Below are 22,334 nucleotides of genomic sequence, written 5' to 3'. Positions count from 1 at the left end.
ACAGTACTGGGCCAGAATATCACTGAGCTGTGTCCAGAAAGCCAGCAGCCTCACTGCTGTAAACTCCTGTTTTATTGTTTTTTAGGTACTAAGGAAGCAAGAATTCATAAGAAATTTGGTGGGAGATAGGTAGTGAAATAGCTCTGCAGATGTTTACAGAATTCCCTCCCAGGCACGAAGGGCAGTGTGGGAGGAACATAAAGGCACTTGTCTGAATATTTATCACATGAGGGTGGAGGCTGATGTTGTGAGTTATCAGAGGGAGGGGATGGGATCTCATTGGTGCATCGGAGGGGAGGGGAATTGCAGTAGCAGAGCAGGAGAGAGATTCAGCCATCAGAGTTAATTCCTTGGACTTCTCAGTCTGTATCCGTCATGGCAGCACTGAGCTGAGGCTTTGGCTCAGCGTAAGTTTATGCTACCACTTCAGTTCTGTGTGGCCTTCAGCTGCTGTTCAGAGCAGGACTATCTCTGAGGTCCTATTGAGCTGAGCCAGTGCAGTCGGTGGGCATGCAGCTCATCCTACCCTGTGTACATTGTCCTGTCTCCATCTCTTTTGACTCCAGGAGACTTACTCAGTATATTTATACAAAGATATCTACCCTTAGGTCATAGCAGGAAACTGAATACCGGTCCAAGGATATAAAACCTCATTCTGCTTGGGGAAGTCCTTACTTTTTTGCCAGTTTTGCCATAACTTAAATCAGACGAGGACTTCACTGTCTGCTTAATGCAGTACTTAATATCCACGCATTTTGTTCGCCTTCCAAATGCTGAGACTTTAATTAACATTTCCTACAAATTCTTCGTTAGTCTTCTATCCATCTGTTATTCCACTAATATCCCTAATAATGTCTCACAATAGCTCCCTAAGCTACAATGTAAAGTTGAGCAATGAGGTGCAATATAGGCAGTAAACTTCCCTCAGGCCACCGTACAGCAGAGCATGGCACTGTCATCCAAGCTGAACAGATGTGGACAGGTACCTCCACATATCCCTGTGCAGTTCCTTTCAGAAGAGAATAGCTGCCTGTGTCACCAAGACCATGTCTGTTAGTTTAGGGACAGCCATGTGATACTGCACTTGCATTGCCCTGTAAAAAAAAAAAAGAAAAAACTGTCCTGGTGCTTGCTGGGATATTTCTGTTCTACCATACTGTAGAATATGTATGCTTTAAGTAGAAAGTACGTTCACCATCTATCTTTTTAATATGGTGTTCTGCTGATTTTTGTGATATATCGTGTTCTGAAGGGCTTTTTTTATTTTTTGTGAGCTAAAAAGTTGTGCCAGAATTACTGAAAGCACTCAAAAGTCTGGAAATGAATGCATGTGAAAAGAACAACTTGTTATTTGAATAAGTTTGCCTGGAGGGGAATTGCTAAAGTTTTACTAAAATTCCATTCCCTTCCTTCATGTTAATTAAATTAAAGCTTAGGGGGGGACCATAATATAGTAGTGTGATATATCTGGGATGCAACTGAAGAAACAAAAAGCCATCTTATCTCCCTTGGCTTGTCTGTCTTCTTACTGAAGCTTTGAGATTTCATTTATAATGACTGCTTTTATTCAGAACTTTGCATTTCCACCAAATGAAATGAAGAGCACTTTGACAGGAAATGCAAGTTGCATAATCTTTGCAGAAGCCCATGCCTGAATCCATGCTCCATTCTTCATTCTGCTGCTTGATATGGCATCAGATTTCTTCTGTCTTGAAATCCTATCTGACCATTGCCATCAGGCCATCAGAGCCACATTTCTTTCAGTTATAAATTGTTCCTATAGTAAACAGGGATTAAATAGTATGTTTATGGCATCCATTCAACAAAATCAACCCAAGAGGTCATATTATTCTCTGAATTCTTAATCTCAGACATGAACGCAGCCTGGGAGAAGAACTCTTTGAGAGCGAACCTGTGGGGAAGGATTTGAGGATTCTGATGAACAAAAATCTGGTTATGAGCCAGCATTGTGCTCCTGCTGCCTGGAAGGCCAACAGCAACCTGGCATCAAGAAAGGGGTGGCCAGCAGGGACAGGGAGGTGATTGTCTCCCTCTGCTCAGCTCTTGTGAGGCCCCATCTGCAGCACTGCGTCCAGGGCTGGGTCCCCCAGTACAGGAAGGACGTGGAGCTCTTGGAGCGGGTCCAGAGGGGGGCACTGAGATGAACACAGGGCTGGAGCACCTCTCCTATGAGGAAAGGGTGAGGGAACTGGGCTTGGAGAGGAGAAGGCTCAAGGGGGACATTGCAGTCTTCAGTACTTGAAGGGAGCGTACAAGCAGGAGGGGGACCAACTTTTTATGTTGTGTGATAGGGACAGAGCAAGGGGAAGTAGCTTTAAACTAAATGAGGGGAAATTTAGGTTAGATTGTTTTTGTTTTTGTTTTTTAAAGCAGAGTGTGGTGATCTGCTGGAGCAGGATGCCCAGAGAAGCTGTGGTTGCCCCATCTCTGGAGGTATTCTAGGGCAGGTAGGATGGGATCCAGGGCAGCCTGAAGTGGTGGTTGGCAATCCTGTCATGGCAGAGGGGTTGGAAAACTAGATGATTTAAGGCCCCCTCCAACCTAAGCCGTTCTATGATTCTACGAATCAGTCTTCTCAAGCAGCCTGGTGCAGTGAGTTAATGCAATAGCAGCAGTTTTCCTGCTTTTTCGTTCATTTTCACAATTGGAAGCAGCGACTTCTGGCTCTTCTGTGCTGGGCCACATGCAGGCACAGCAGGAGGCCCTTGGCTCCTCTGACTGCATTTGCTGTCCAAACAACTGCTCCTCACCCCCTTGTCAGAAGAACCAGTGGGCAGAAAGAAATATTATGCAGGCCAGACCTGGCTAACAGGCCATGAACTGGAGCAATCTGATCGAAATACATGTTTAATTGAGGCTTGTTTCTTGAATTTCTGGCATGAAATAGAGCACACGCTTTTCTGGTTTAGAGTGATTTCAAATTTTGCACGTTTCAGTTTATGAACACCTCAGTAAAATTCAATGTCACTCAGACTTTCCAGAGGTTTCTTAATCCCATGTGAGGTCAGGAATGCATACTTCAGATAGTCCTCAAGCAGGCCTGAGTGCGTTGTATGGCATTTGTGCAATTTATGACTGCAGTCGTATCAGCCGTGGTCATTTCTGGAAAACTGTACTTTGCTTGTTTGCGTTTGTTTTCCTTGCTTGTTTTCTCCTAAAATATTGGCTTTAAGTCTGTATATAGAAATGAAAGTGTTTCATGTGCGAAATGCAAGAAGTTGCCCTCAGGGCTGTGCTTATGCCCTAAGTGCCTTTCAGGAGTGAATCTCCGAGTTCTACCAGCTGGGCAGGATCTGTGTAGGGGCACACGTATAGGCAGTATGCCAGGATTGGCAGTGGGCTTCAGTGGCTGTTCTCGGTAATTCAGTGCAGAGTTTGATCTTCTTGCCCAACCCGGATATCCACAAATTAGATCCCCATTCAGACACACATAGGAGACCCATAACATTTCTAAACTTATCTCAAAATTTCCCTGGACCAAATTCCTGTCAGAGTATTTACCTGTTTCTCTATGTTGCCCCTGCTGTTTATTTAAATAAGAGATGACATTTTACCTCTTCAAGTTGAACAACAGCGCAATATTGAGAAAATCTCTTAAAGAAGCTTCTGCTGCACTGTCCTCCAGCAGCAGTCCCATTTTATTTGTGGAAGATAAACCCTTGGTAAGCAAATGGGAAATGAAGTTTTATGTAACAGGAATCATTTCATGAGAAGACACTTAAAATTCTGTTTATATTTTATGCACACATCCAGTTAAGTTTTTCTTGGCCCCATTATGCAAATGAATTCATCCATCCTAACTCAGGAATTAATTAGTTTTCCTAGTATTCTCATCATGCTGGTACTAACATACCTAACACTGAAAGAGTTTTAGATTCTCCAAGATAACATTTGTAGAATACTGTTCTGACTTCAGAACATAAAGACTGAAATAGGAATAAGCATATTTAGGGATTGATGAGTTATGAAATTCTACTAATCTGTAACTATTACTGGCACTTGTGATGCATTCTGATACTAGGTATGATAGGCCAACTGCCTTCTTCTTCTCTCTCCATTTAGAACACCAGGAGCCAAGGAGGAGATTATAAGACAGAGTATAGAAAGGGATCAGACCCTTTACCTGCAACTCCATCAGAACGTAGATACTTAAACATCTTCAGATAGGTCATTTTAGAATAAGGAGTCTAACAAAGCATCAAGATGTCAGCAGTAGTAGAGCTCTGGAAGAAATTTTTCCAAAAGGATTATGTTAGCTGCTCAGACAAGATATCATCTTGAATGGTCAGAGGCCAAGGATCAAGCCACAAAGCTAAAAGAAAGAGAATCAGACTGTATGACGTTAAGTTACAACTAAGAGCCAGCCCTCAATAGGAAGGAAACAGGTAGGAATTGGAAGACGTTTTTTGGCAAAAGTGACATCTCCTTAGATATTAATTCTGTCTGATTGCGCCCATTTTTTAGATGTACAGTATGCCTAGCCTTGTTGCATAATTCTGGTAGTATGTTTATGAATAAAAATGTATAAATGGGAGCTTTTTTCAGGAGTCTTGCCAAAGGTTGATCACAATCAGCCTTACTGTAAGTTGCTGCACTGCTGAACACAGTGCAGGTCCCACTGGTTACCTAAGATGTGGTGATCCAGTAATCTCCTAGGTTAGCTCTCCTGCACAGAATGAATCTTGACTAGATTTGCTGTTGGAGTTTTCTCATTGTTTGAGTTTCTCATTTGTAAAGGTGAATCTGTGACTGAAGTCAGAAGATGCACTAGGTATTACATAGGCAGAATAGGCCTTATTTGAATCTTACTTCGGATGGAGCCTTGGGCAGCCTGGTCTAGTGGGTAGCAACCCTGCCTCTGTCATGGGGGTTGGAACTAGATGATCTTTAAGGGTTCTTTCAACCCGGGCCATTCAGTGCTTCTATCATGATTCTATGATTCTATTATGATTCTGTTAGAGAAATTACCATCATATATTTTTATTATCTATGGATGACCTTGGTCAGACTTTAGCAGTATAGCAACAGTTTGGAAATTGAAGCTGAGAAGATGTGTAAAGACCCATTTTGAATTACAGTTGGCTGACTTTTCAGCAGTCTTTGAAATATTCAGAATGGTTTGGAAATGGGACTTAGTCTCCTAAGTGCTTTTTAAAAGCAATTAGACAAAAGTGTTGTAAAACTGAGGGGCGTGAGTTAAAGGGATACAGCTCAGTGGTGTTTTTTTTTCCTCTTCATATATTCTCCATGTTTGGGGTAGATCACATTCTCAAGAGTCTGTGCATGAAGGAGTAGACAGATGTTAATTCATTTCTTTTGAGTGCTGCAAGATGGATGTATGTCACCTCTTCTTTCTCCTCTGGAAGCCCTTGAAAAGCATAATGAGAAGCCAGGAAAAATAGATTTTCATATCCCTTTGTCCATCTCAGTTGTTTCTGATGTTCAAGAGATGAACATTCTAGGCAGAGTTAGCCAAACTCTTTGTGCTCCTGCTTATGGCCCGCCGTCTTGTTACTGTTTCCAGTGCAGCACTTTCTTTGTCCCCTAATACCAGACATAAAGGGTAGAAAAGGCAGTCATAATTTAGTCATCTCCACCAGCTTAATTAAAACAGGCTTGTGTAATCATGGCAATCATGCCAAGAAATTTTATCTGGCATAATTTTTTGTACCACCTGTACATTAGTTCCTCTCCACAATCCTCATTCACACTAAGCTTTCCAGGAAAAAGCTTTTCATATTTTGCATCCCAAGAATAATAAAAAAATTGAAACAAATTATTTGCAGAGTTTTAATTCCAGCCTATTTCTTCTTCCCTTTCAACTTAGCCTTTAGCAGCTTTCTCCAAAAGTGTTCTTTTTGCTTTTCTTGCAGACTGTATGTGGACGGACCTTTTGGAAGTCCCTTTGAGGAATCCTTGAACTATGAAGTAAGCCTCTGCGTGGCTGGTGGTATTGGAGTTACACCATTTGCATCAGTTCTCAACGCTCTGCTGTAAGTGAACTTAAACTTTTTAAAGCCATTTCTTCTCCCTTACCAATTTTCCATAATAGTACATGTCAGAAGGGTTCTCAGAGTATTTCAAAACTTAGCGTAGCACAAGTGAATGTTTCCTTGAAGAGGGGCAGAGGACTAGGGCATCTGGGAGCGTAAGGAATCTCATGGGTTATGTAAACCAGAGTTTGGCAGAGTTGTGCTACTAATGCACATCAATTGGACAATAGCATAATATTTATACCCTTACACTAGATGGACTATGATTGATGCTTGCTATAACCACAGACCCTTCAGCTAGATTTGTTGCCCAGCATCTGCTTAGAGGAAGCTGTGGACTGTGATAGAGTCTATTTTTCAGTCAGTAGTTTGTGACAGTCTTTCAGCTGGAATTGCAGGCCAACTCTCATGTTTTGTTTGAATTTTGTAAGTGTGCACCCTTAGGGTTTTAGAGGAATGGACTTGACATGGATTCAGATAGTGTTTGGATTTTAACTCTATCTGAAAATTTAAAAATGTAGATATGCCTTTTTCTCTACTTTCTTCCCTCTGTATTAAAATGAAACCTTTGAAATTCTCTTCAAACCAAACCTTTCATCTCTTGCTTCTCTGTCACACTGGCAACATGGATCCCCAAAATGTTACGCTGCATGAATTAGGCTTGTTTTTATGATTGTTGTTGATGGGTTTTTTTATTTTTATTTTTTCCTGGAATGTTAGCTCAGATCTTCAGTCACTTAAGAACCCCCATTTCACATCACAGCCAATCAAAGCAACAGTCCTTCCCTGAAGTCTCAGAAGGCTGGATGGCTTTGGGAACGCTTTACAGTACACATCTGATGCATTTATACTAAGATGGATGTGCCAATGTGCAATTCTAGCAGTGTGTTATTAGATGCTATAAGAACTCGTGCAGATACTTAGCATCCAAAAACTTCAGCAGTCTGTTCTTTCGGTTAAAGCCATAAATAAGTTTCCAAACAGCTCATCCTATAATCTGACTTTGTAGCCCATCTTCCTCTTGTTCACTGTAACATTATACAGGGGAATAATTCTATGATTCCAGACACAAAAAAAAACAAAACACAGAACACTCTCAACCTGCTTTCATTCTCAGTATTTAAACATCAACAACAAAACGCCAGTGTCCTGGACGAGTTGCCTATTGTCATTGCCCTGGCTGAGAAGAACTTGGCAGGTGTGAAAATGCAAACTGCCTTAGGATGCCAGTGCTGCAGAGCAGTGAAGCCAGTCCTGTGGTGTCAAGGACATGCAGACCTCAGAGAGATCAGAATCCTGTCAAGCAGGAAAGTCGTTTGTTTCCTGCTCAATTATGTTCCTGTTCTGTGTTCTCAATTTAATTCCTGCCCTTCACTGCACTTGACTCCTGAACCGTACACCCTATTTTTAAGAAATCATGACTTACATTAAAGAAAGCTGGTGGCTTACAACAGGAGGAGCTTTAAATAATGGCTGCTATTATGGGCAGGGGTAACATTTAAAAATGTGTGAGAAGTACTGTATACATCTGGATTTGTTTACAGTGAGAGATTTCACCTTAATATATCCTCCTGAAGTTAGACCCAAGTGTGTTTATCTGAGTTGAGATTTTAAATTTATGCTTGACTTGTTTCCTAAAATCTTACAGTCCAGCTGCAGTGTTTCATCACCAAGAGTAGCGTTCTGTTGCTGAGCTATAGTAATTCCTTACAAATTCCTTACATTTTTCTCTTTTATCCTTTTTTTTTTTTTTTTAATGGTGAAAGGCACTTACTTTCCTCACTACTGCTTATGGTTATCTTGTCACATCTGACCAGACTATGACCCTTTGTAAGGGCTTGTACTAGAAGCAATCAGAAGAAAATCCTGAGTAGGAGGAAATCCTACTCTACAGGTCAACAGCTTACAATTGTAAAAGCTGTAGTTAGGACTTGGAAGACACACTCCCCCCAGTCTTGATGCATTTTCTTTTTATGTGACCTGTGAAATATGAGTTCTCAGCCTCAATATGTTCCTAAGAATATCTCCATCTTTGCTTCTTAGGCATATACTGTAAGTGAAGGGCATGGGGAGGTAGAACAGTAGCTGGATCTATCATTTATGTGTATCTGTTAGTACAGTACCTGACTGAGTCTGCAAGCAACTTTAATAATATGGTGGGTTGTGTTATGAAGCCTTTTTACTGAAGCTGGCTCCTGGATCTGGTTTTTGAAGTCAGCAGTCTGTGATCTTCTCAGTCTGAAAATCTGTGTAGAGGATGTGGACACAAACTGTTCACTGGACATTTCAATGTTCAAAACAACAGCAGACAGCATTGGCTAGCTAAGAAAAGATTTCCTAGACATTTTTGTTTGGTTTAAACTCATTAATCATTAGGGTTATTTTCATTTCTGTTTCCTATTCCAGTTTGTTCCAAAAGTTCCTTTGTGCTGCAGTTGCATTTTGTTTGCTTTCGAAATCTGACATAATATTCATGTTTTGCTAAACAAAATGTCAGAATCTGTCCATGACTGCACTTTATCACCAGCATTTTGGAAGGACTGTAGCGTTTCTTACAGTTGCCTGGAACAATGGAGCTCTAATTTGAATTGGTCTTTGTGATTCTGCTGCTGTATTATAATCAACCACAGGCTTTCACATTTATTGGCAGAATTTAGTCCTGACATTACTGTGTTTGTCAGTATTTTTCTCCTAGGGGTTGCTTTATAAATCTAATAAACATTTGACATAATACACTTGAACTTAGAATGTCTGCTTTGCTTTGAAATAAAAGTCTGACGATGGTGGTGCATGAATCCATATTTGCAGCCCAAATTGTCTGTATACTTGACATCTTCCAATGCAGAAACACATTCTGTGAGGGGTGTTGGTCATGTGCTTGAGATTTATTATTCTGATGATCATCCACATGGACTGTGCTGATCATTTCAGTGTCTGATAGATCACAAAATGAAAAACAGCTTTGCAGTTGGCTTCTAATGCGTTTCCACAAATGAATATAAAGCATCTTAGTTGACATTCTCTTCTTGAATGATAATTTTTAATTCTTCAAACATCTCATTTTCAAGTGATGACTGGAAATGCTACAAACTGAGAAGACTCTACTTCATCTGGGTATGCAGGGACGTCGAATCTTTCCGCTGGTTTGCAGATTTGCTCTGTATGTTGCATAACAAGGTAATAGGTGTTGCTTGGAAGGATGCTGATAATGTAATAAATGCAAAATTTGTTCACTCTACAGCTGGCATGCTATAGAGAATGCAAGCAAACTGCAGCTTTGCCTGAGTTACCTGACCCACACTCCATTGTGCTTGAAGCTCCACAAAGCAGTTTGAGTATATCTCATAGTATTTCACTGCATGTTATTGCTGGAGAATTATCTGTGAAATTTATGAGATAGGAGAAGAACATGCCAAGTCAGGGAGTCTGAGTGGCTTTTGCTTTTTGGTTCATACACAGATTGAGAAGGGAGAGGGTTTTACAATTTTAAGTGGATTTTAAAAGCAGTGTAGCTTTCTAAAATAATACTTTGTTCACAGCCTGATGGGCAGCATTCTGGACTGCACAAAGGGATAATATGCAAGCACGTCTTCGTTAAAAAGCTTACTTCACTGATGCTGAAACTTCAGTCTATCAAGATAGTAGTCACAAGTTACTTTATACTTATATTAAAAGAAAGGATATTATTTCACTAGCTGTTTTTATCGTCCTCCCAGCTCTGGCAAGAGAATCGACCAGACTATATAAACATCCAGCTGTACCTCAGTCAAACAGATGGAATACAGGTATGTGGTTAAAAACTGTTTGTAAACCAAACTAGACCTTGGGGTAGCAGACAATGCAAACTGTCAGTCATATGCAAAAGAGAGTTACTGCAGATGGCCAGAACAGGAAATGAGGCTATAAACTCTAGTGATTGATTCATTAGTAGGGCAGGAGAGCAAGTTCCTCCCCACAGCATTAAGAGAATCTAGTCTAGCAGTCTTAACTTGATTATGTGTGGGCAAAAATCCATATCTTCTTTTTCTAGGAAAGAGGTCCTTCCAGGCCAGGCCACAGACCAGACAGTTGGCAGGTTTTGATGGGAAATCTAAATCATTGCTGGGCTAAGAATCAAAGCAGGATAGTTGTAGGAGCGTGGTGGCTCAGATCTCCTTCTGAACTAAATATTTTGAGAGAAGCTAGCTACTTTTGAAAGCTTCTGATCGGTTTTGTCTGAGATATAAAAGTTACAAATTCCTTGATGCATGAGACTGGAAATTATACTGAACTGTCAATTGTCATACTATAAACCACAGTACTGTGTTCATTCCTCTACTCCTGTAATCTCCCATAGCTCTTTATGCTTATGATCTTCATTTTACATTATTTAGCACACAATCCTGAGCTTGATTGTTCTGCATCTGGAAGCTTCACCATTCACTGCCACAGGCCCAGGAGTGAGCCTGACAATTACTGCAAAACATGAAATGCAGTGAGAAGCCATGCCCAGAGAATTTTGATCTACCTGGTATCAGGTAGAGGCAGAATAATATTTACAGCTCCAGCACAGGCACTTTGCAATAGTTTAGATAATGTGATAGCTACAGCAGTTATGAACAGATTTAATGCCTGGATGACATGTCATCTTGAATGGACTGCTTGAAAATTACCTAATTGTGAACCTGGTAAGCAGTAAGGTTAAAATTAAAACTTGAAGCAGGATTGTGTGGCAAAGACACAGCAAGATTGTAATAACAGACAATTCAGCGTAAGTTTTCTGATACTGTGTTTGAAGCAGATTCTGAATTTATTATTTAAGTCAACTTTGTTTTAAGTTTTCCTTTAAAGTCACTTTTCTTTTGTGGCTGTTGAACAAAGCTGGCATGAACTATAATGCTGCTCATGATTTCTCAAGGGGATGTTAAAGTCTACTCTCCATTGTCTTACAGCTTATGTGTTCACTGAAGTCAGTCCAAGTACTGACTGCTACCAAAATCAGGGCAGTTTCATTTCATGCTCCCTTTGCTCAGGAGTAGTATGCCAGTGTGTCAACGGGCAGTCAATTCCATCCTTCAGCAAATACCTCTTGAGTATAAAAGGCCACTGGAGGATGAGTTGGCCAAGCCTGTATTTGCATTGGCATGAGCCATGTTTCAGATCATTCAGCAGTGGAGGGAATGTGGGAGCCTGGAGAAGATGTAATTCCCCTCTCCATTCCTATTGTAGTGGATCACAAAACCTAGGAAAGGTAATGCCTTGCAATGGAAGGGCATTTGACCTTCTAAAGTGCTGGTGAGCTAGTGCTGCTGGAATGAGTTGGGTTCCACATGGGGACTGATTTTGGCTGTTTTCTACTGTTGAAGCAGCACAAAGCAGCTGGCAAATGACTCTCAGGGAGAAATGGGAGATTTCCCTAGTTATGTTTTCAGGCCTGGTCTTAATAGTTATTTGTATGAAGTGGAAAAAGAAAACAAAACTACAAAACAAATAAAATTTTTGCATCAGCAGTGTTTCTTCCAGCTAAGCATTAAAGGCCAATGAGGGAATGAATAATAGGAGCACAGTTACTGTTTTGTGGTTCAAATAAATTGGTTTAAAAATAATGAGTAGATTAATGAGCAGCTGCATGAAGTGTATAGCAAACACCAAGGAGACCCATTGAAAAGGCAGTGAGCAGAGGTGATGCATGAAATAACTCCAATTTTAATCACAACTGTCTGATACTTGTGTTCAGGTTTTACACCTCATCGATATGTCAGGTTGGGCAGTGTCAGAAATGGGATCCCTGGGTAATCTGAGGCAATCTGCAAATCAGGCAGTATGGAATTTTTCTTTTCTTGCAGAAGATAATTGGTGAAAAGTATCAAGCTCTAAACTCAAGGCTTTTGATTGGACGGCCCCGGTGGAAACTCCTTTTTGATGAAATAGCAAAGTATAACAGGCGGTGAGTACCAGTCTTCTTGTAGGATGCCACAGTCTGAAGAATGGGGATGTTAGGTCTTTGCAGCTGTGTTTGTATGAAAATGTTTTTTGAGTTTTATCTTAGAGTGTAATGTTCAAGGTAGTAATGTTGAAATTAGCTAGTATTTTTGCTGTGAGAGATTGCCTGCACAAACTGAAACATGGGTCAGGGCAATCCTGAGCACAAATTCAGGCTGGGCAGAAGTTGTATTGAAAGCAACCCTGAGGAGGATGTCTTTTGGGAGCTGATGGACGAGAAGCTCAACCTGACGTGGCAGGATGAACTTGTAGCCTAGAAAGCTAACTGTATCCTGGGCTGCAGTAAAAGTAGTGTGGCCAGCAGTTCAGGTAGGTGATTGGCCACTTCTGTTTTTCCTCTTGAGACCCCACCTGCAGTAGTGCATCCAGGACAGACAAGAAGGATGTGGAGCTGTAGGAGCAAGTCCAGAAGAGGGCCGTGAAGATGCTTAGAGGGCTGGAGCACCTCTCCTTTGAAGACAGGCTAAGCTGGGCTTTTTCAGTCTGGAGAAAACTCCAGGAAGACCTCAGTGTGGCCTTCCAATACCTAAAGGAGCCCACAGAAAAGCTGAGAAGGGACTCTTTGTCAGGGACAGATGAAAGAAAAAGGGGTAACAATTTTCATCCAGATAGTGAGATATAAGGAATAAATTATCCACTGTAAGAGTGCAGTGAGGCACTGGGACAGGTTGCCCAGATGAGCTGTGAATACTCCATTCTCAGAGGTTTTTGAGGCCAGTTTTGATGGGGCTGTTGGCAATTTGATTTAATAGGACATATCGCTGTGCATGAAAGGCAGTTATAACTGGATGATTATAAGGGCCCTTGCAACCCACTTTTTCTGTTAATTTTTGATTTTTTAAAAGCTCAAAATACTTCATCTTTTCATGCAGGTTGGGTATTCAGTGGCCCCAGAAACAATACTGATAGATTTCCATCTCACTCCACAGAGGTTGTGTATTCTTTATCCACTACAATATCTCACTTGCAACCTAAACTGTTTTTACTATAATTTCTGTGATTTATATCACTGGATTACAAAAAAATAAATTGCATGAGAAAGACTCTGACTACCCTGTATTGTTTTTATTCTGAGGATATATTGTCTTTGGGGATTTCTGACACTTCTTTGTTCTTTGTTAAGACCTGGCAATGCTTTTTTACTGTTCTATAGTTCAGTCTAAAACAAGACAATTGTAAACCAGAGAAAACATACATTTAGACCATGGAATATATTTTCCAGATACAGCTTTATTGATTGGTTATGTGACACCCTACTGACACCCTCAAAAGCTGGTTTCAAAGAAAAGATCATACGAGTTTTCCCTATTCCACTTCTGTCAAAGTCAGTAGGGTAGGAGCAGGCTACCTGCAGTAGCTGTCAAAGGAAATGTGGGTGCACCTGTGTGAGAGGTACTCTCCTAGTCTCATTCACTCACGTCAAAAAGATTTTGTCTTCTGTTTCACTTCTGACCTGTTGCCCATGGCTTATTGATTCTTCTGGAGCTGAATATGAGTATGGAATATTGAGCCTTGTATCTTGAGTAATATTAAGTAAGCTGTATGTTGCACTGTTGGTAGTGAATAAAGTGCTGCTGATATGTATGTTGGGTTCACATCCTAGAGGAAGGATGTTGTAGAAAGGGTTCCTTGCCCGGAATGCCTCAAAGACTGATGCAAAGCAGGTGAATACCACTTAAATAGGATTTTGTAGTAAAGATCCATGGGAAGGAAAGTTAAATAGAGAGGGCAGAAAAGCAAGTTGGCTTTGTCTCAGGCTCCTGTATAGAGAACTGTTAGCCTTTTCTGGTACGTTCCAGTATCTTTTTTTTGTTTAACCGAGTTTTATAAAATAAAAATGGAAATGGTGGTGCTTCTGCCACTTCCTTGCAAGGTTGCAATAGCACAGAATATGGATGAAGCTTTTAGTGGTAGTCCTACTTGCTTTTTCTTTTGTGCTTTCTGTTGCATTATACGTAATTAGACCTTTCAAGTGCCATTTGCTCTGCATTTTCATGTCAGGTCTTTGAATTGTGCCACCATTTCTAAGTGAGATGTCTTTCATTTCCTAAATAATGTTCTGCTTATTTTGGTCATCCTGCAGCTGGCTGAGATGTAGGCTTTCTCACCATCTGTCATCCATTTACCACAATTTATAGATACAGGTAGTTCTTTATAGATGCAGTTACCTGTATGCTGATGTATGACATCTAGATGATAGATAGATAGTACGACCTGTAACTCAGTATCCCGGAGATATTCAGATGCTAGAGATGAATGTTCTCTCTGTTTCCCTGAAGAAGGCATTTTTCTCTGTAGTCTAAGTCTTCCAATTTTCTACTCTCCTACTAACTTTATTCCAATTCCTATTATTATTCCACCTAAACAACCCTGTTATATTATGGATACCAAAAAAAAGAAGCTGGGCAACCAAGTTTTTTCCAGCATCTGGTGCCAGTGTTCAATTGTTCACATGCATTTGTAATCAACCCCTTGGGTTTGTTTATGGGCAGCCAAGAAGGCAAGGTATTTTCCATTTTTTATCCTGTGATTTTAGGAAAAGCTGTGCATAAATAAACACACAGCTGGCAAACCTCTCATCAGTTTAACCATCTGATTGCTTTGTGGTTTGTGGATTGTTGCTGTTGTTGCTGTTTGAGTCCCAAATAGTCAAAGTGCATTTGTAAGTGTGAGCTTTGCCAAAGCTTCAGAGCATGACATTGGTCAACCCAGCATCAGGTTCCTAACTCTTTCCTCTGAAGAAAGCAGGGCAGACTCATGCCATCTACTGTTGATATTTTATATGGCATCTGCAGTCCCAAAGACGCACACTGGGACTTTATGTAATAAATTATTAGTCTTCTTTTTCTTGTTGTTTTGTTTTTTTTTTTTCCTAGGACAGAGCAGCACTTGTTTCTGGTCAGTTGTAGCCTGAGTGCAAAGCTTACACCATGCCAGTGCTGCTGTGCTTTCTTAGCTTTGTTTAGTTCAAGTAGATTTTTTGAGATGGATTCTGACCTAGAAAATGATATAAATATCCATAAGAAAGGAAGGCATGGAGCACCACAGTACGTTTCCTATGCACTATGATATTTGTCTCTATGAGGAATAATGTAATGTCAAATATGAGGAATATCTAACGTGGAATTAAAAAAACTGGAATATTTCAACTCTGAGTCTGTCGTCTTTTGAGTAGCAAAGTATATCAGTTTTCCCTGCAAGTAGGGACATGGTGGGCATAAGTAGGGCAGAATGTGGGAGGTGAATTGTGGGAGGTAAGTGGTACATGGAGTGATGTCCAGAATAGCCGTCAAGGGGAGTATCCCTGGGAATCCCTGGGGTAAAGGAATTAGTGTTTCTGGAGACCTTGTGAGTCAACCACAGATCTCTTGTGTTACCTTAGGCAGATCACTTCACTTTTCTGCAACTGTTTACCCTCCAGCCATTCTGTTTACTTTGGAACGATGTTGCTGGGATGGGGGTACATTAGCAGAATGTGCTGCTTAGACATTTGTACATTGCTTAGGTATGTCTGTGCTTGGGAGGTATGTATGAATGAAAATGAAAGGGAGAAAGGCAGATGAATTCTGGGTTTTATTCAGCAGTTGTCTATACTAGTTAGACTAATGAAAACAATAACATTCAGTCAAATGCACAGTAGGAAACAGATTCTTTCTGGCAGCTTGCACACCCTTTTATTCTCTGTGCACAGAGCAGAGGATGTTCAGATTCTTCTAGTGGAATTTTGTTTGAGGACAAGCAGTAGCTTTCTCATTATTTCTGCGAATCCAGCCACCAGTGCAACCATCCTTTGCCATTAAAAGAAGTTCTGCCAGGAGAGAGGAGTTTAGTAGATACATATAGGAATGAAAAAAAAAAGAGTATGAATATTTGCCATGGCTTGCTGTGAGAGCATTGTAAGGTGCCTGCACAATGACACAGTTGCTGTTACCTCTGTAACTTTGTGATGCTTTTTGATGGCTGAGTCCTCAGATGTGCTAAGCCAGTGTTTGTATTCAGTTATACAGCATGTATGCATGCTGTGCTTTTTGGGCTGCTGCTTAACGTTGAGCACATACACTTGGCAATATGCATCCAAGATTTCTTTTTCTATGCATTAATTTTCTGATTCTCTCACCAAATACGTATGCAGGCACCATTAAACTGTGCATTTGAGTATCCTTGTGTGCTAAGACATGTTATATTAGTCACTGGACAAATACTAAGATAGTCCTGAGGCAAGGAGCAGAATTCAAGTCTTCAGCCTCCTGTGAATGCTGTAAATCTTAATAGTTAGAACCATACTCGCTTTTGTGTTCTCTCTCCATCCCAGTAAATCATACAAAATTTTCTGTGCGATGCCACAATTTCAGCAGGAAGATGAAGAATTTCTTTTAATAATATAGAAGAGACAGCACTGTGTCATCTTTCCCTGCTCCATCCATACTCGTTTCTTCATCTGTAAAAAAAAAAAAGGAGGTGATGAATATCATGAGTGGCTCAGTCCTGCTGTTGTATACACGCCTTGTTCTTCTGCCTTGAGCCCTTAAAGGTAGTGTGACCATGAGTCTGACTTCAAGTCTGTGTTTAAAGTGACCAGAGAGCAAAGTGGTGATGTCAGCAGAGTGGTATGTAAAAGTTGGGTTAAGTAATGAACCTGACCTGATAGCTATTGATGATGAGCAAAGGTCTTATTCTTTTCTGGCTTTTCACAAGGCTTTCCAGTGCAGCTGATGGAGGAAAGACTGCATGCTGGTGTGAAATGAATGCAGTGAAGTTGTCCTGCTACTGCCAGAAATAATCATGTGTTAGTAGTGCTCTGCTTTCATTAGTGTAACAAATCATCACTAGTGGCTAGATCCCCTGCCAGTGTAAATCACAAGTTACAATGAAGAAGTCGTTACGATGAGACATGTTAACAAAAAAAAAAGTGATTAATTATAGAAGAAATGAGAGTGGGATGTATTAGTTTTTTCGTGCTTGGTATCTTGAGGCTGAGATGAGGTACTTTTTTGCAAGAGTTGTCACTGTCAAAATATGTAACAGAGTTTGATGCTAGGATACTGGCTTCTTTAATATGAGTTACATGACCTTATGAGCTGTTCTCACCCTGAAATCTTTGCACAGTGGGCATTTGTATAATTCAGTGAGACTTAGAATCCAGTTCTGTCAGTTGTTATAAGTCACTGCTTATTGGCAAAGTTGTAACTTTTTTCTTTTTTTTTAACAGGAAAACCATTGGAGTTTTCTGTTGTGGACCAAGCAAGATGTCTAAGATACTTCATAAACTGAGCAACAGCAGCAACCCTTACGGGACGAGGTTTGAGTATAATAAAGAGTCCTTCAGCTGAAAGTCTGTTGGACTTGGAAGAATCTCTAGAAGATAAAAGTGCAATTTTTTGTTCGTATAACTTTAAAGTTCCACTGTGGTTTAAACAGAAATGTACCAAAGAGTAGCACAGTTTTTCTTATTTATGATTATTTAAGACTCTGGAAAATGATGGATATGGCATTATACCAACAAATATTAAGTACTCATGCTCAAAGCCAAATGTGCTCACACAGTATTTGTGGCAGCGGTGATTCTTTGGAATTGTTTCTGTTAATTAAAAAGTACTAATGCTGGGGATAAATGCGGTTGCTTTAAAAGCCAGTGGAAGAAAAATCTGTGGAATGTTCTTCCACTTCAATCTTCTGAAGTTGGATCAATAAACGAAACCCCCAGGTTAATCCAAATGACAAGTCATAGGGCATTTCAAACAACTGTTGCTTTTGTTGGCCTATAGACCTTGTGACTTTGGAGTGCAGACACTCCATATTCAAGGTTTTATGCGTTACAAAACTGGGATTCTGTATTTCAAACATACTCTGTAATGGGTATCAATATTCCCACTTTGAATAGAGGAGAGAGGGAATTTAGGGGAAGATGTAAATCAACGTAAGGAAAAGTGAGCACAACAGCCCTAGCACCTTTGGGCAGACTCAGCCATGATGTATATCACAGCCTTTTGGCAAGGAAACAGCTGTACCTGGAAAACTCAGTATCTAGCATCAATTCAGCATTCAGTGAGTTTGCAGAATAAGTGTGATTTATGCAGCCAGAAGGATGGAGCAAGAAAAGCGATTAACAGGAGGAGACAGGATATGATGTTTTATTATACCACAGGCTCAGCATGGAAGTTGCACTCACTTTGCACTCACATGCCCTGAATGTCAAATACTTACAGCATTCAGATGTTCTTAGTGATTAATGTACAATGCAGCAGGCTGAAATCCTATTTTAGCAGTTGTGGAATGTCTTCGGTTGACTGTGGTCCTTTGACTACCATTGCTGGAGTCATGCTTGTTGTTCAGTCTCACTGATCTCTTGTTTGTTCAGTCCCATTGGTGTCCCTGAAAGCAGCATTAGTCCAGATCTGCAGCAGGGTAGGAGTAAAGCTTTCTTTACTGTGGCTCTTTGCATCTTGTGTACAGATACAAACTTTGCAGGATTTGCAGTTTTCAGTGTGTTCTAAAAGGGAGGGTCTGAAACATCCAAATTTAAGGTCTTCTTCCCTTCTCATTACCACAGCTGCTTTCCTGACTTCTCATAGTTGCCATGAGGTTGAAACGGACACTTCAAAACTTCTTTGATTCAGAGTAGCAGCATTTTACTTACTCAATTCAGTAGCCAAACCAATTTCTCTTATTTTCTCTTGACCTTCTTTCTCTTATTATTTTGCCAAGAAAGGGACATTTAAGCTGGAGTCAGTCACATAGTTCGCATAAGTACACCTCATTCTAGAGCATCTTAATACAACAGCATTGCTTTACTCTTGCTGAAAACCTGGCCCTTCAGCAGCTGCTCAGGAGCAAAGCCTGTAATGTCTGCAGCATGTGCAGGTCTATGATTGCTCAGCATCCCTCATAGCACGGTTCACCTGTATTTAGCACAGTGTATTTGATTCAGCATAGAGCTTTCCAATGCATGCATTTTTCATTTTAGTAAAAACAAATCAGTAATTTCTCACAGCACAGGCTCTATACAGGATTCTTCAAGTATGGGTTTCAGCGGACAGAGGCAAGCTTCTCTCTGGTAGGTGGTGTTGTGGCATGTTGTGTGTGTAACTAGTGAACGTGTATTTGGTCTTTTCCATGACAGTTTCTGCTCAGGAGTTGCTCAAAATGGTGCAGCTGGATTCAGTGCAGCAGCACGGCCCCGCAGGGATGTTTTTTACTGCCTGGACTTTGCACTGAAGTTCTTGCCTCTGACTCTGCTCAATTTGAAATTGAGGAGGGAAGGGAAGAGCCAGAGATGGACTAATTTCTACTGATGAGAATTCTTTAAGTAGCCTAGAGGAGAGAGAACCCAAAATTGAAGTGTGAGATGGAAGCCTACACTGCAGCTTGTGATTTTTATTTATTTATTTTTTTTAAGTCTGAATCATTATTTTCCCACTGGATCTCCTTCATCTTGTCCCTATAAACAAGAGGTACGCAGAACAGTACCAGTTCTTCTTTAATTATTAATATTTTTCCTTATACTGCCTGTGTGGATTTCATAATAAGCACAACACTGATGGCAAAATGCATAATCAGGTATTGCCTGTATTGCAGGCTTTTTTGTTTGTTTGCTGTTAGCTTAAAGCATGATTGAAATCATGACTGTGATTGAAATCACGACTCCATCTGTTAGCCACAACCACACAGTGATCATTTTTCTCTTGTTTTAGTATCTAGCATCTAATGATTTTTAAATATGGTATAGAGTCTGCTAATCTCAATGATGTTCTTTGTGGTTTCACATCTCCTCTGATAGCTACCAGTTCCCTTACTGCATAATGAGCAGTTAGTTTTGTAGCAAGCTCTGCGCTAATGCAGGTTATCCTTTCTGGCTCAGTTGTTACATAGGTAGTGCTTTATAATTAATAATAGCACTGTACTCTTGTGCTGAATTCTAGCAGGAACTGACACTGCGTGGAGGAATGTTATCCCCTGTTGTTACATTAGCAGTGCTGTCAGAGCAAGAAGCTGGCAGAGCCTTGTCCTGTGCCAAGCTCAGCTGACCCCAGCTGACAGGCTGGGGACTGTCTACCTGTCTGGAGAGTTGTGAGATGTAATGAATGTTACAGGATCTCTTCAGTGCACCTTTAGCAGGTTTCTGTAGTTGCTACTGAGCTGTATTTGTGTTCTATTTTTTGCAGTTTCTTTCATTTGACTGAACCTTTCTGTTGCTCACGTGGGTATTACTAGACTGGATGAGTGTGGGTTTGGTGGAAAGTTAAAGTTTCCATTGCTTTTTTTTCCTTTTCTTTGCACTGTGCTCTTTAGAGAAGCAGAAAGTCTAAGGGTGAGTGACTGTGACTTGACCTCAGCAGTGGCAAATGTTATTTATAAAAGCAGTTGGTTTGCATTCTCCTTGCTGCTTTGTAATGTTTCACTTTAGCTTGCAAAATCAAGCTGAACTTGCTTTTAAACTACATACAGTTTTTATATGTACACCAAATGTACATGAAAATATAACTCTTTGCCAGGCAAGTAAATGAAGGCTGGCAGCACCTAATTCCACTTTTACTGTTCAGTTGAATTTATGCTATTTAATGTCTCTTTACGTGTTACATTTGTGTCCTGGGAGTGAGTCTGCCATAAGCTTCCTGCTGACAGGGGAAGAATCCCACCATGTATTGTGCTACTTCTTGCTCACTTGTCCCAAAGCTACAGACCCTCAGTGGCATCTTTGTGCTTTATTCATCATAAATGTTTTGGGATTTTTATTTAAAACAGGAGGGTTTTCATGCCATGATCGAAGCCAAACCCTTTCTCTGCAAAGAAAACCCAGCCCAGCAATGTGAGAGCTGGAGCTTTGCACAGCTGCATTCATCAGACTTCCCCAGGCAGTCCTGGTCCCACAGCACTGAGCTCGCCTGTCTGAGTAAGTGTTTGCTACCATGGTGAAGGGCTGCAGAGATGAGCCATGGGAAGTAGCCTGCACCTCAGAGGCCTGCACTTCGCTCCATTCCTCCAGGATGGTTATTCCAGCCCTGAGTTTGGAGTCTTTTCGCCTTGCAACCCCGTTTCTGCTTAGAGCACTCAGTGTACATGATTTCTTCCTTGTCCTTTTATCTGCTCTTCTAGGAGACAGGATTAGAAGGACCGAGAGATCCCTGTGCACATCCTTGAACCTAGGCTGAGGAGAGGAGAGCAGGATGTACCACATCCCCCTTGCTGCTGACTGCACTGCTTAGAGCACTGGTAGAAATGTTAAGCCAAATCTGCTTTCCAACAAAACGCATATTGTTTTGCCACACCAAACTAGAGAACAGTTGCTGTGAAAGGAAAAAAAAGATAAATCCTTTCTGTTTGAAGACTCCTGCCCACATAAGCCTGATGCGAAGATGTATGGAAACACTGCGCATATTCAGCTTCCAGCAGCACTGGGGGTCACACACTGCATCCCTACAATGGTCTCTCTGCCTCAGCACTCAACTCCCACAATTATTCTTTGTTGCAGGTCTTCACCTGTTATTGTAGACTCACAGAATTGTAATCTCACTAAGTTCGGAAAAATCCTCTAAGATCATCTACTCCAGCTGTCCTTCTACCATTAATATTGCCCACTAAACCATGTCCCTAAGTGCCACATCTGCACATTCCTTGAACAGCTCCAGGGACAGTGACTCCACTAATTTCCTGGGCATCTTGTTCCAGTGCCCAACCACTTTTTGGTGAGCTTGCTTTTGCTCATAGGCAACCTGAACCATTCCTGGTGCAACTTGACAGCACTGATCTCGCAGAGAGAAGTACTATATATGCTTGTGTGCACACGGAGGCTGGTATAAACTCAGAGCAACTTGTGAGCATTCTCTGCAGCCAGGTGCAGAACTGTCCTTTTGCTTCTAATGCCTTTAACACGGAAGTGAGGAAGCAGTTTGGAGCTGACTGTGAAGGTGCAGATAATATGAGTGGTAGGCTGGCCTCCTGGGGAGTGGTAATTGAGCTGTAAAAGCCTAACAAATCCAAGAAGCAGCCTAAGAGAAAAGCCTCTGCTCAACACTGCACACCAGGTTGTAGTTTCAAACTACAAGAAGTTGCTTACAAAAGCCAGCAGGAGGCTAAGTAGTCATTGTCAGTAGGAGTCTGAGCCCCTTAAGTCAGAGCAAAGTTATTCAAATGCAATGTTTACTTGTTTAAAAAATAAAAGAGCTTCTAGGGAGATTAATTTTCACTTCAGTCTGGCAATCATTTCATAAACACGCCAGTGTGATTTAAGGCAAGCTGGATCTGTTCTTCTCTGGATTATGCATCTGATTTGTCTGCAGTTTCCCACTCCTCACAAATAAAAGCAGTTTTATTGTTTTAACAAAGAGGATTTTAAAGCAA

General features: G+C 40.9%; 1 protein-coding gene across 2 annotated transcripts in view; it reads left to right on the top strand.

Annotated features, from left to right (window-relative positions):
• Positions 1–17,340, top strand: part of NOX4 (NADPH oxidase 4) — a 103,862-nt gene extending 86,522 nt beyond the window's left edge. For both annotated transcript variants that reach the window (XM_042837434.1, XM_042838244.1), the window contains 5 exons: positions 5,895–6,014; positions 9,083–9,191; positions 9,731–9,799; positions 11,840–11,940; positions 17,206–17,340. In XM_042837434.1, the coding sequence (XP_042693368.1) occupies positions 5,895–6,014; positions 9,083–9,191; positions 9,731–9,799; positions 11,840–11,940; positions 17,206–17,326 (520 nt within the window). In that variant the 3' untranslated portion in view covers positions 17,327–17,340. The remainder of the gene's footprint in view (positions 1–5,894; positions 6,015–9,082; positions 9,192–9,730; positions 9,800–11,839; positions 11,941–17,205) is intronic.
• Positions 17,341–22,334: the final 4,994 nt, after the last annotated feature.

This window comes from Centrocercus urophasianus, unplaced genomic scaffold, assembly GCF_019232065.1.
Source record: "Centrocercus urophasianus isolate 14NV4802_14NV808 unplaced genomic scaffold, USGS_Curo_1.0 seq_1, whole genome shotgun sequence".
Lineage (NCBI taxonomy): Eukaryota > Metazoa > Chordata > Aves > Galliformes > Phasianidae > Centrocercus > Centrocercus urophasianus.
This window is presented reverse-complemented; position numbering and strand designations above follow the sequence as displayed.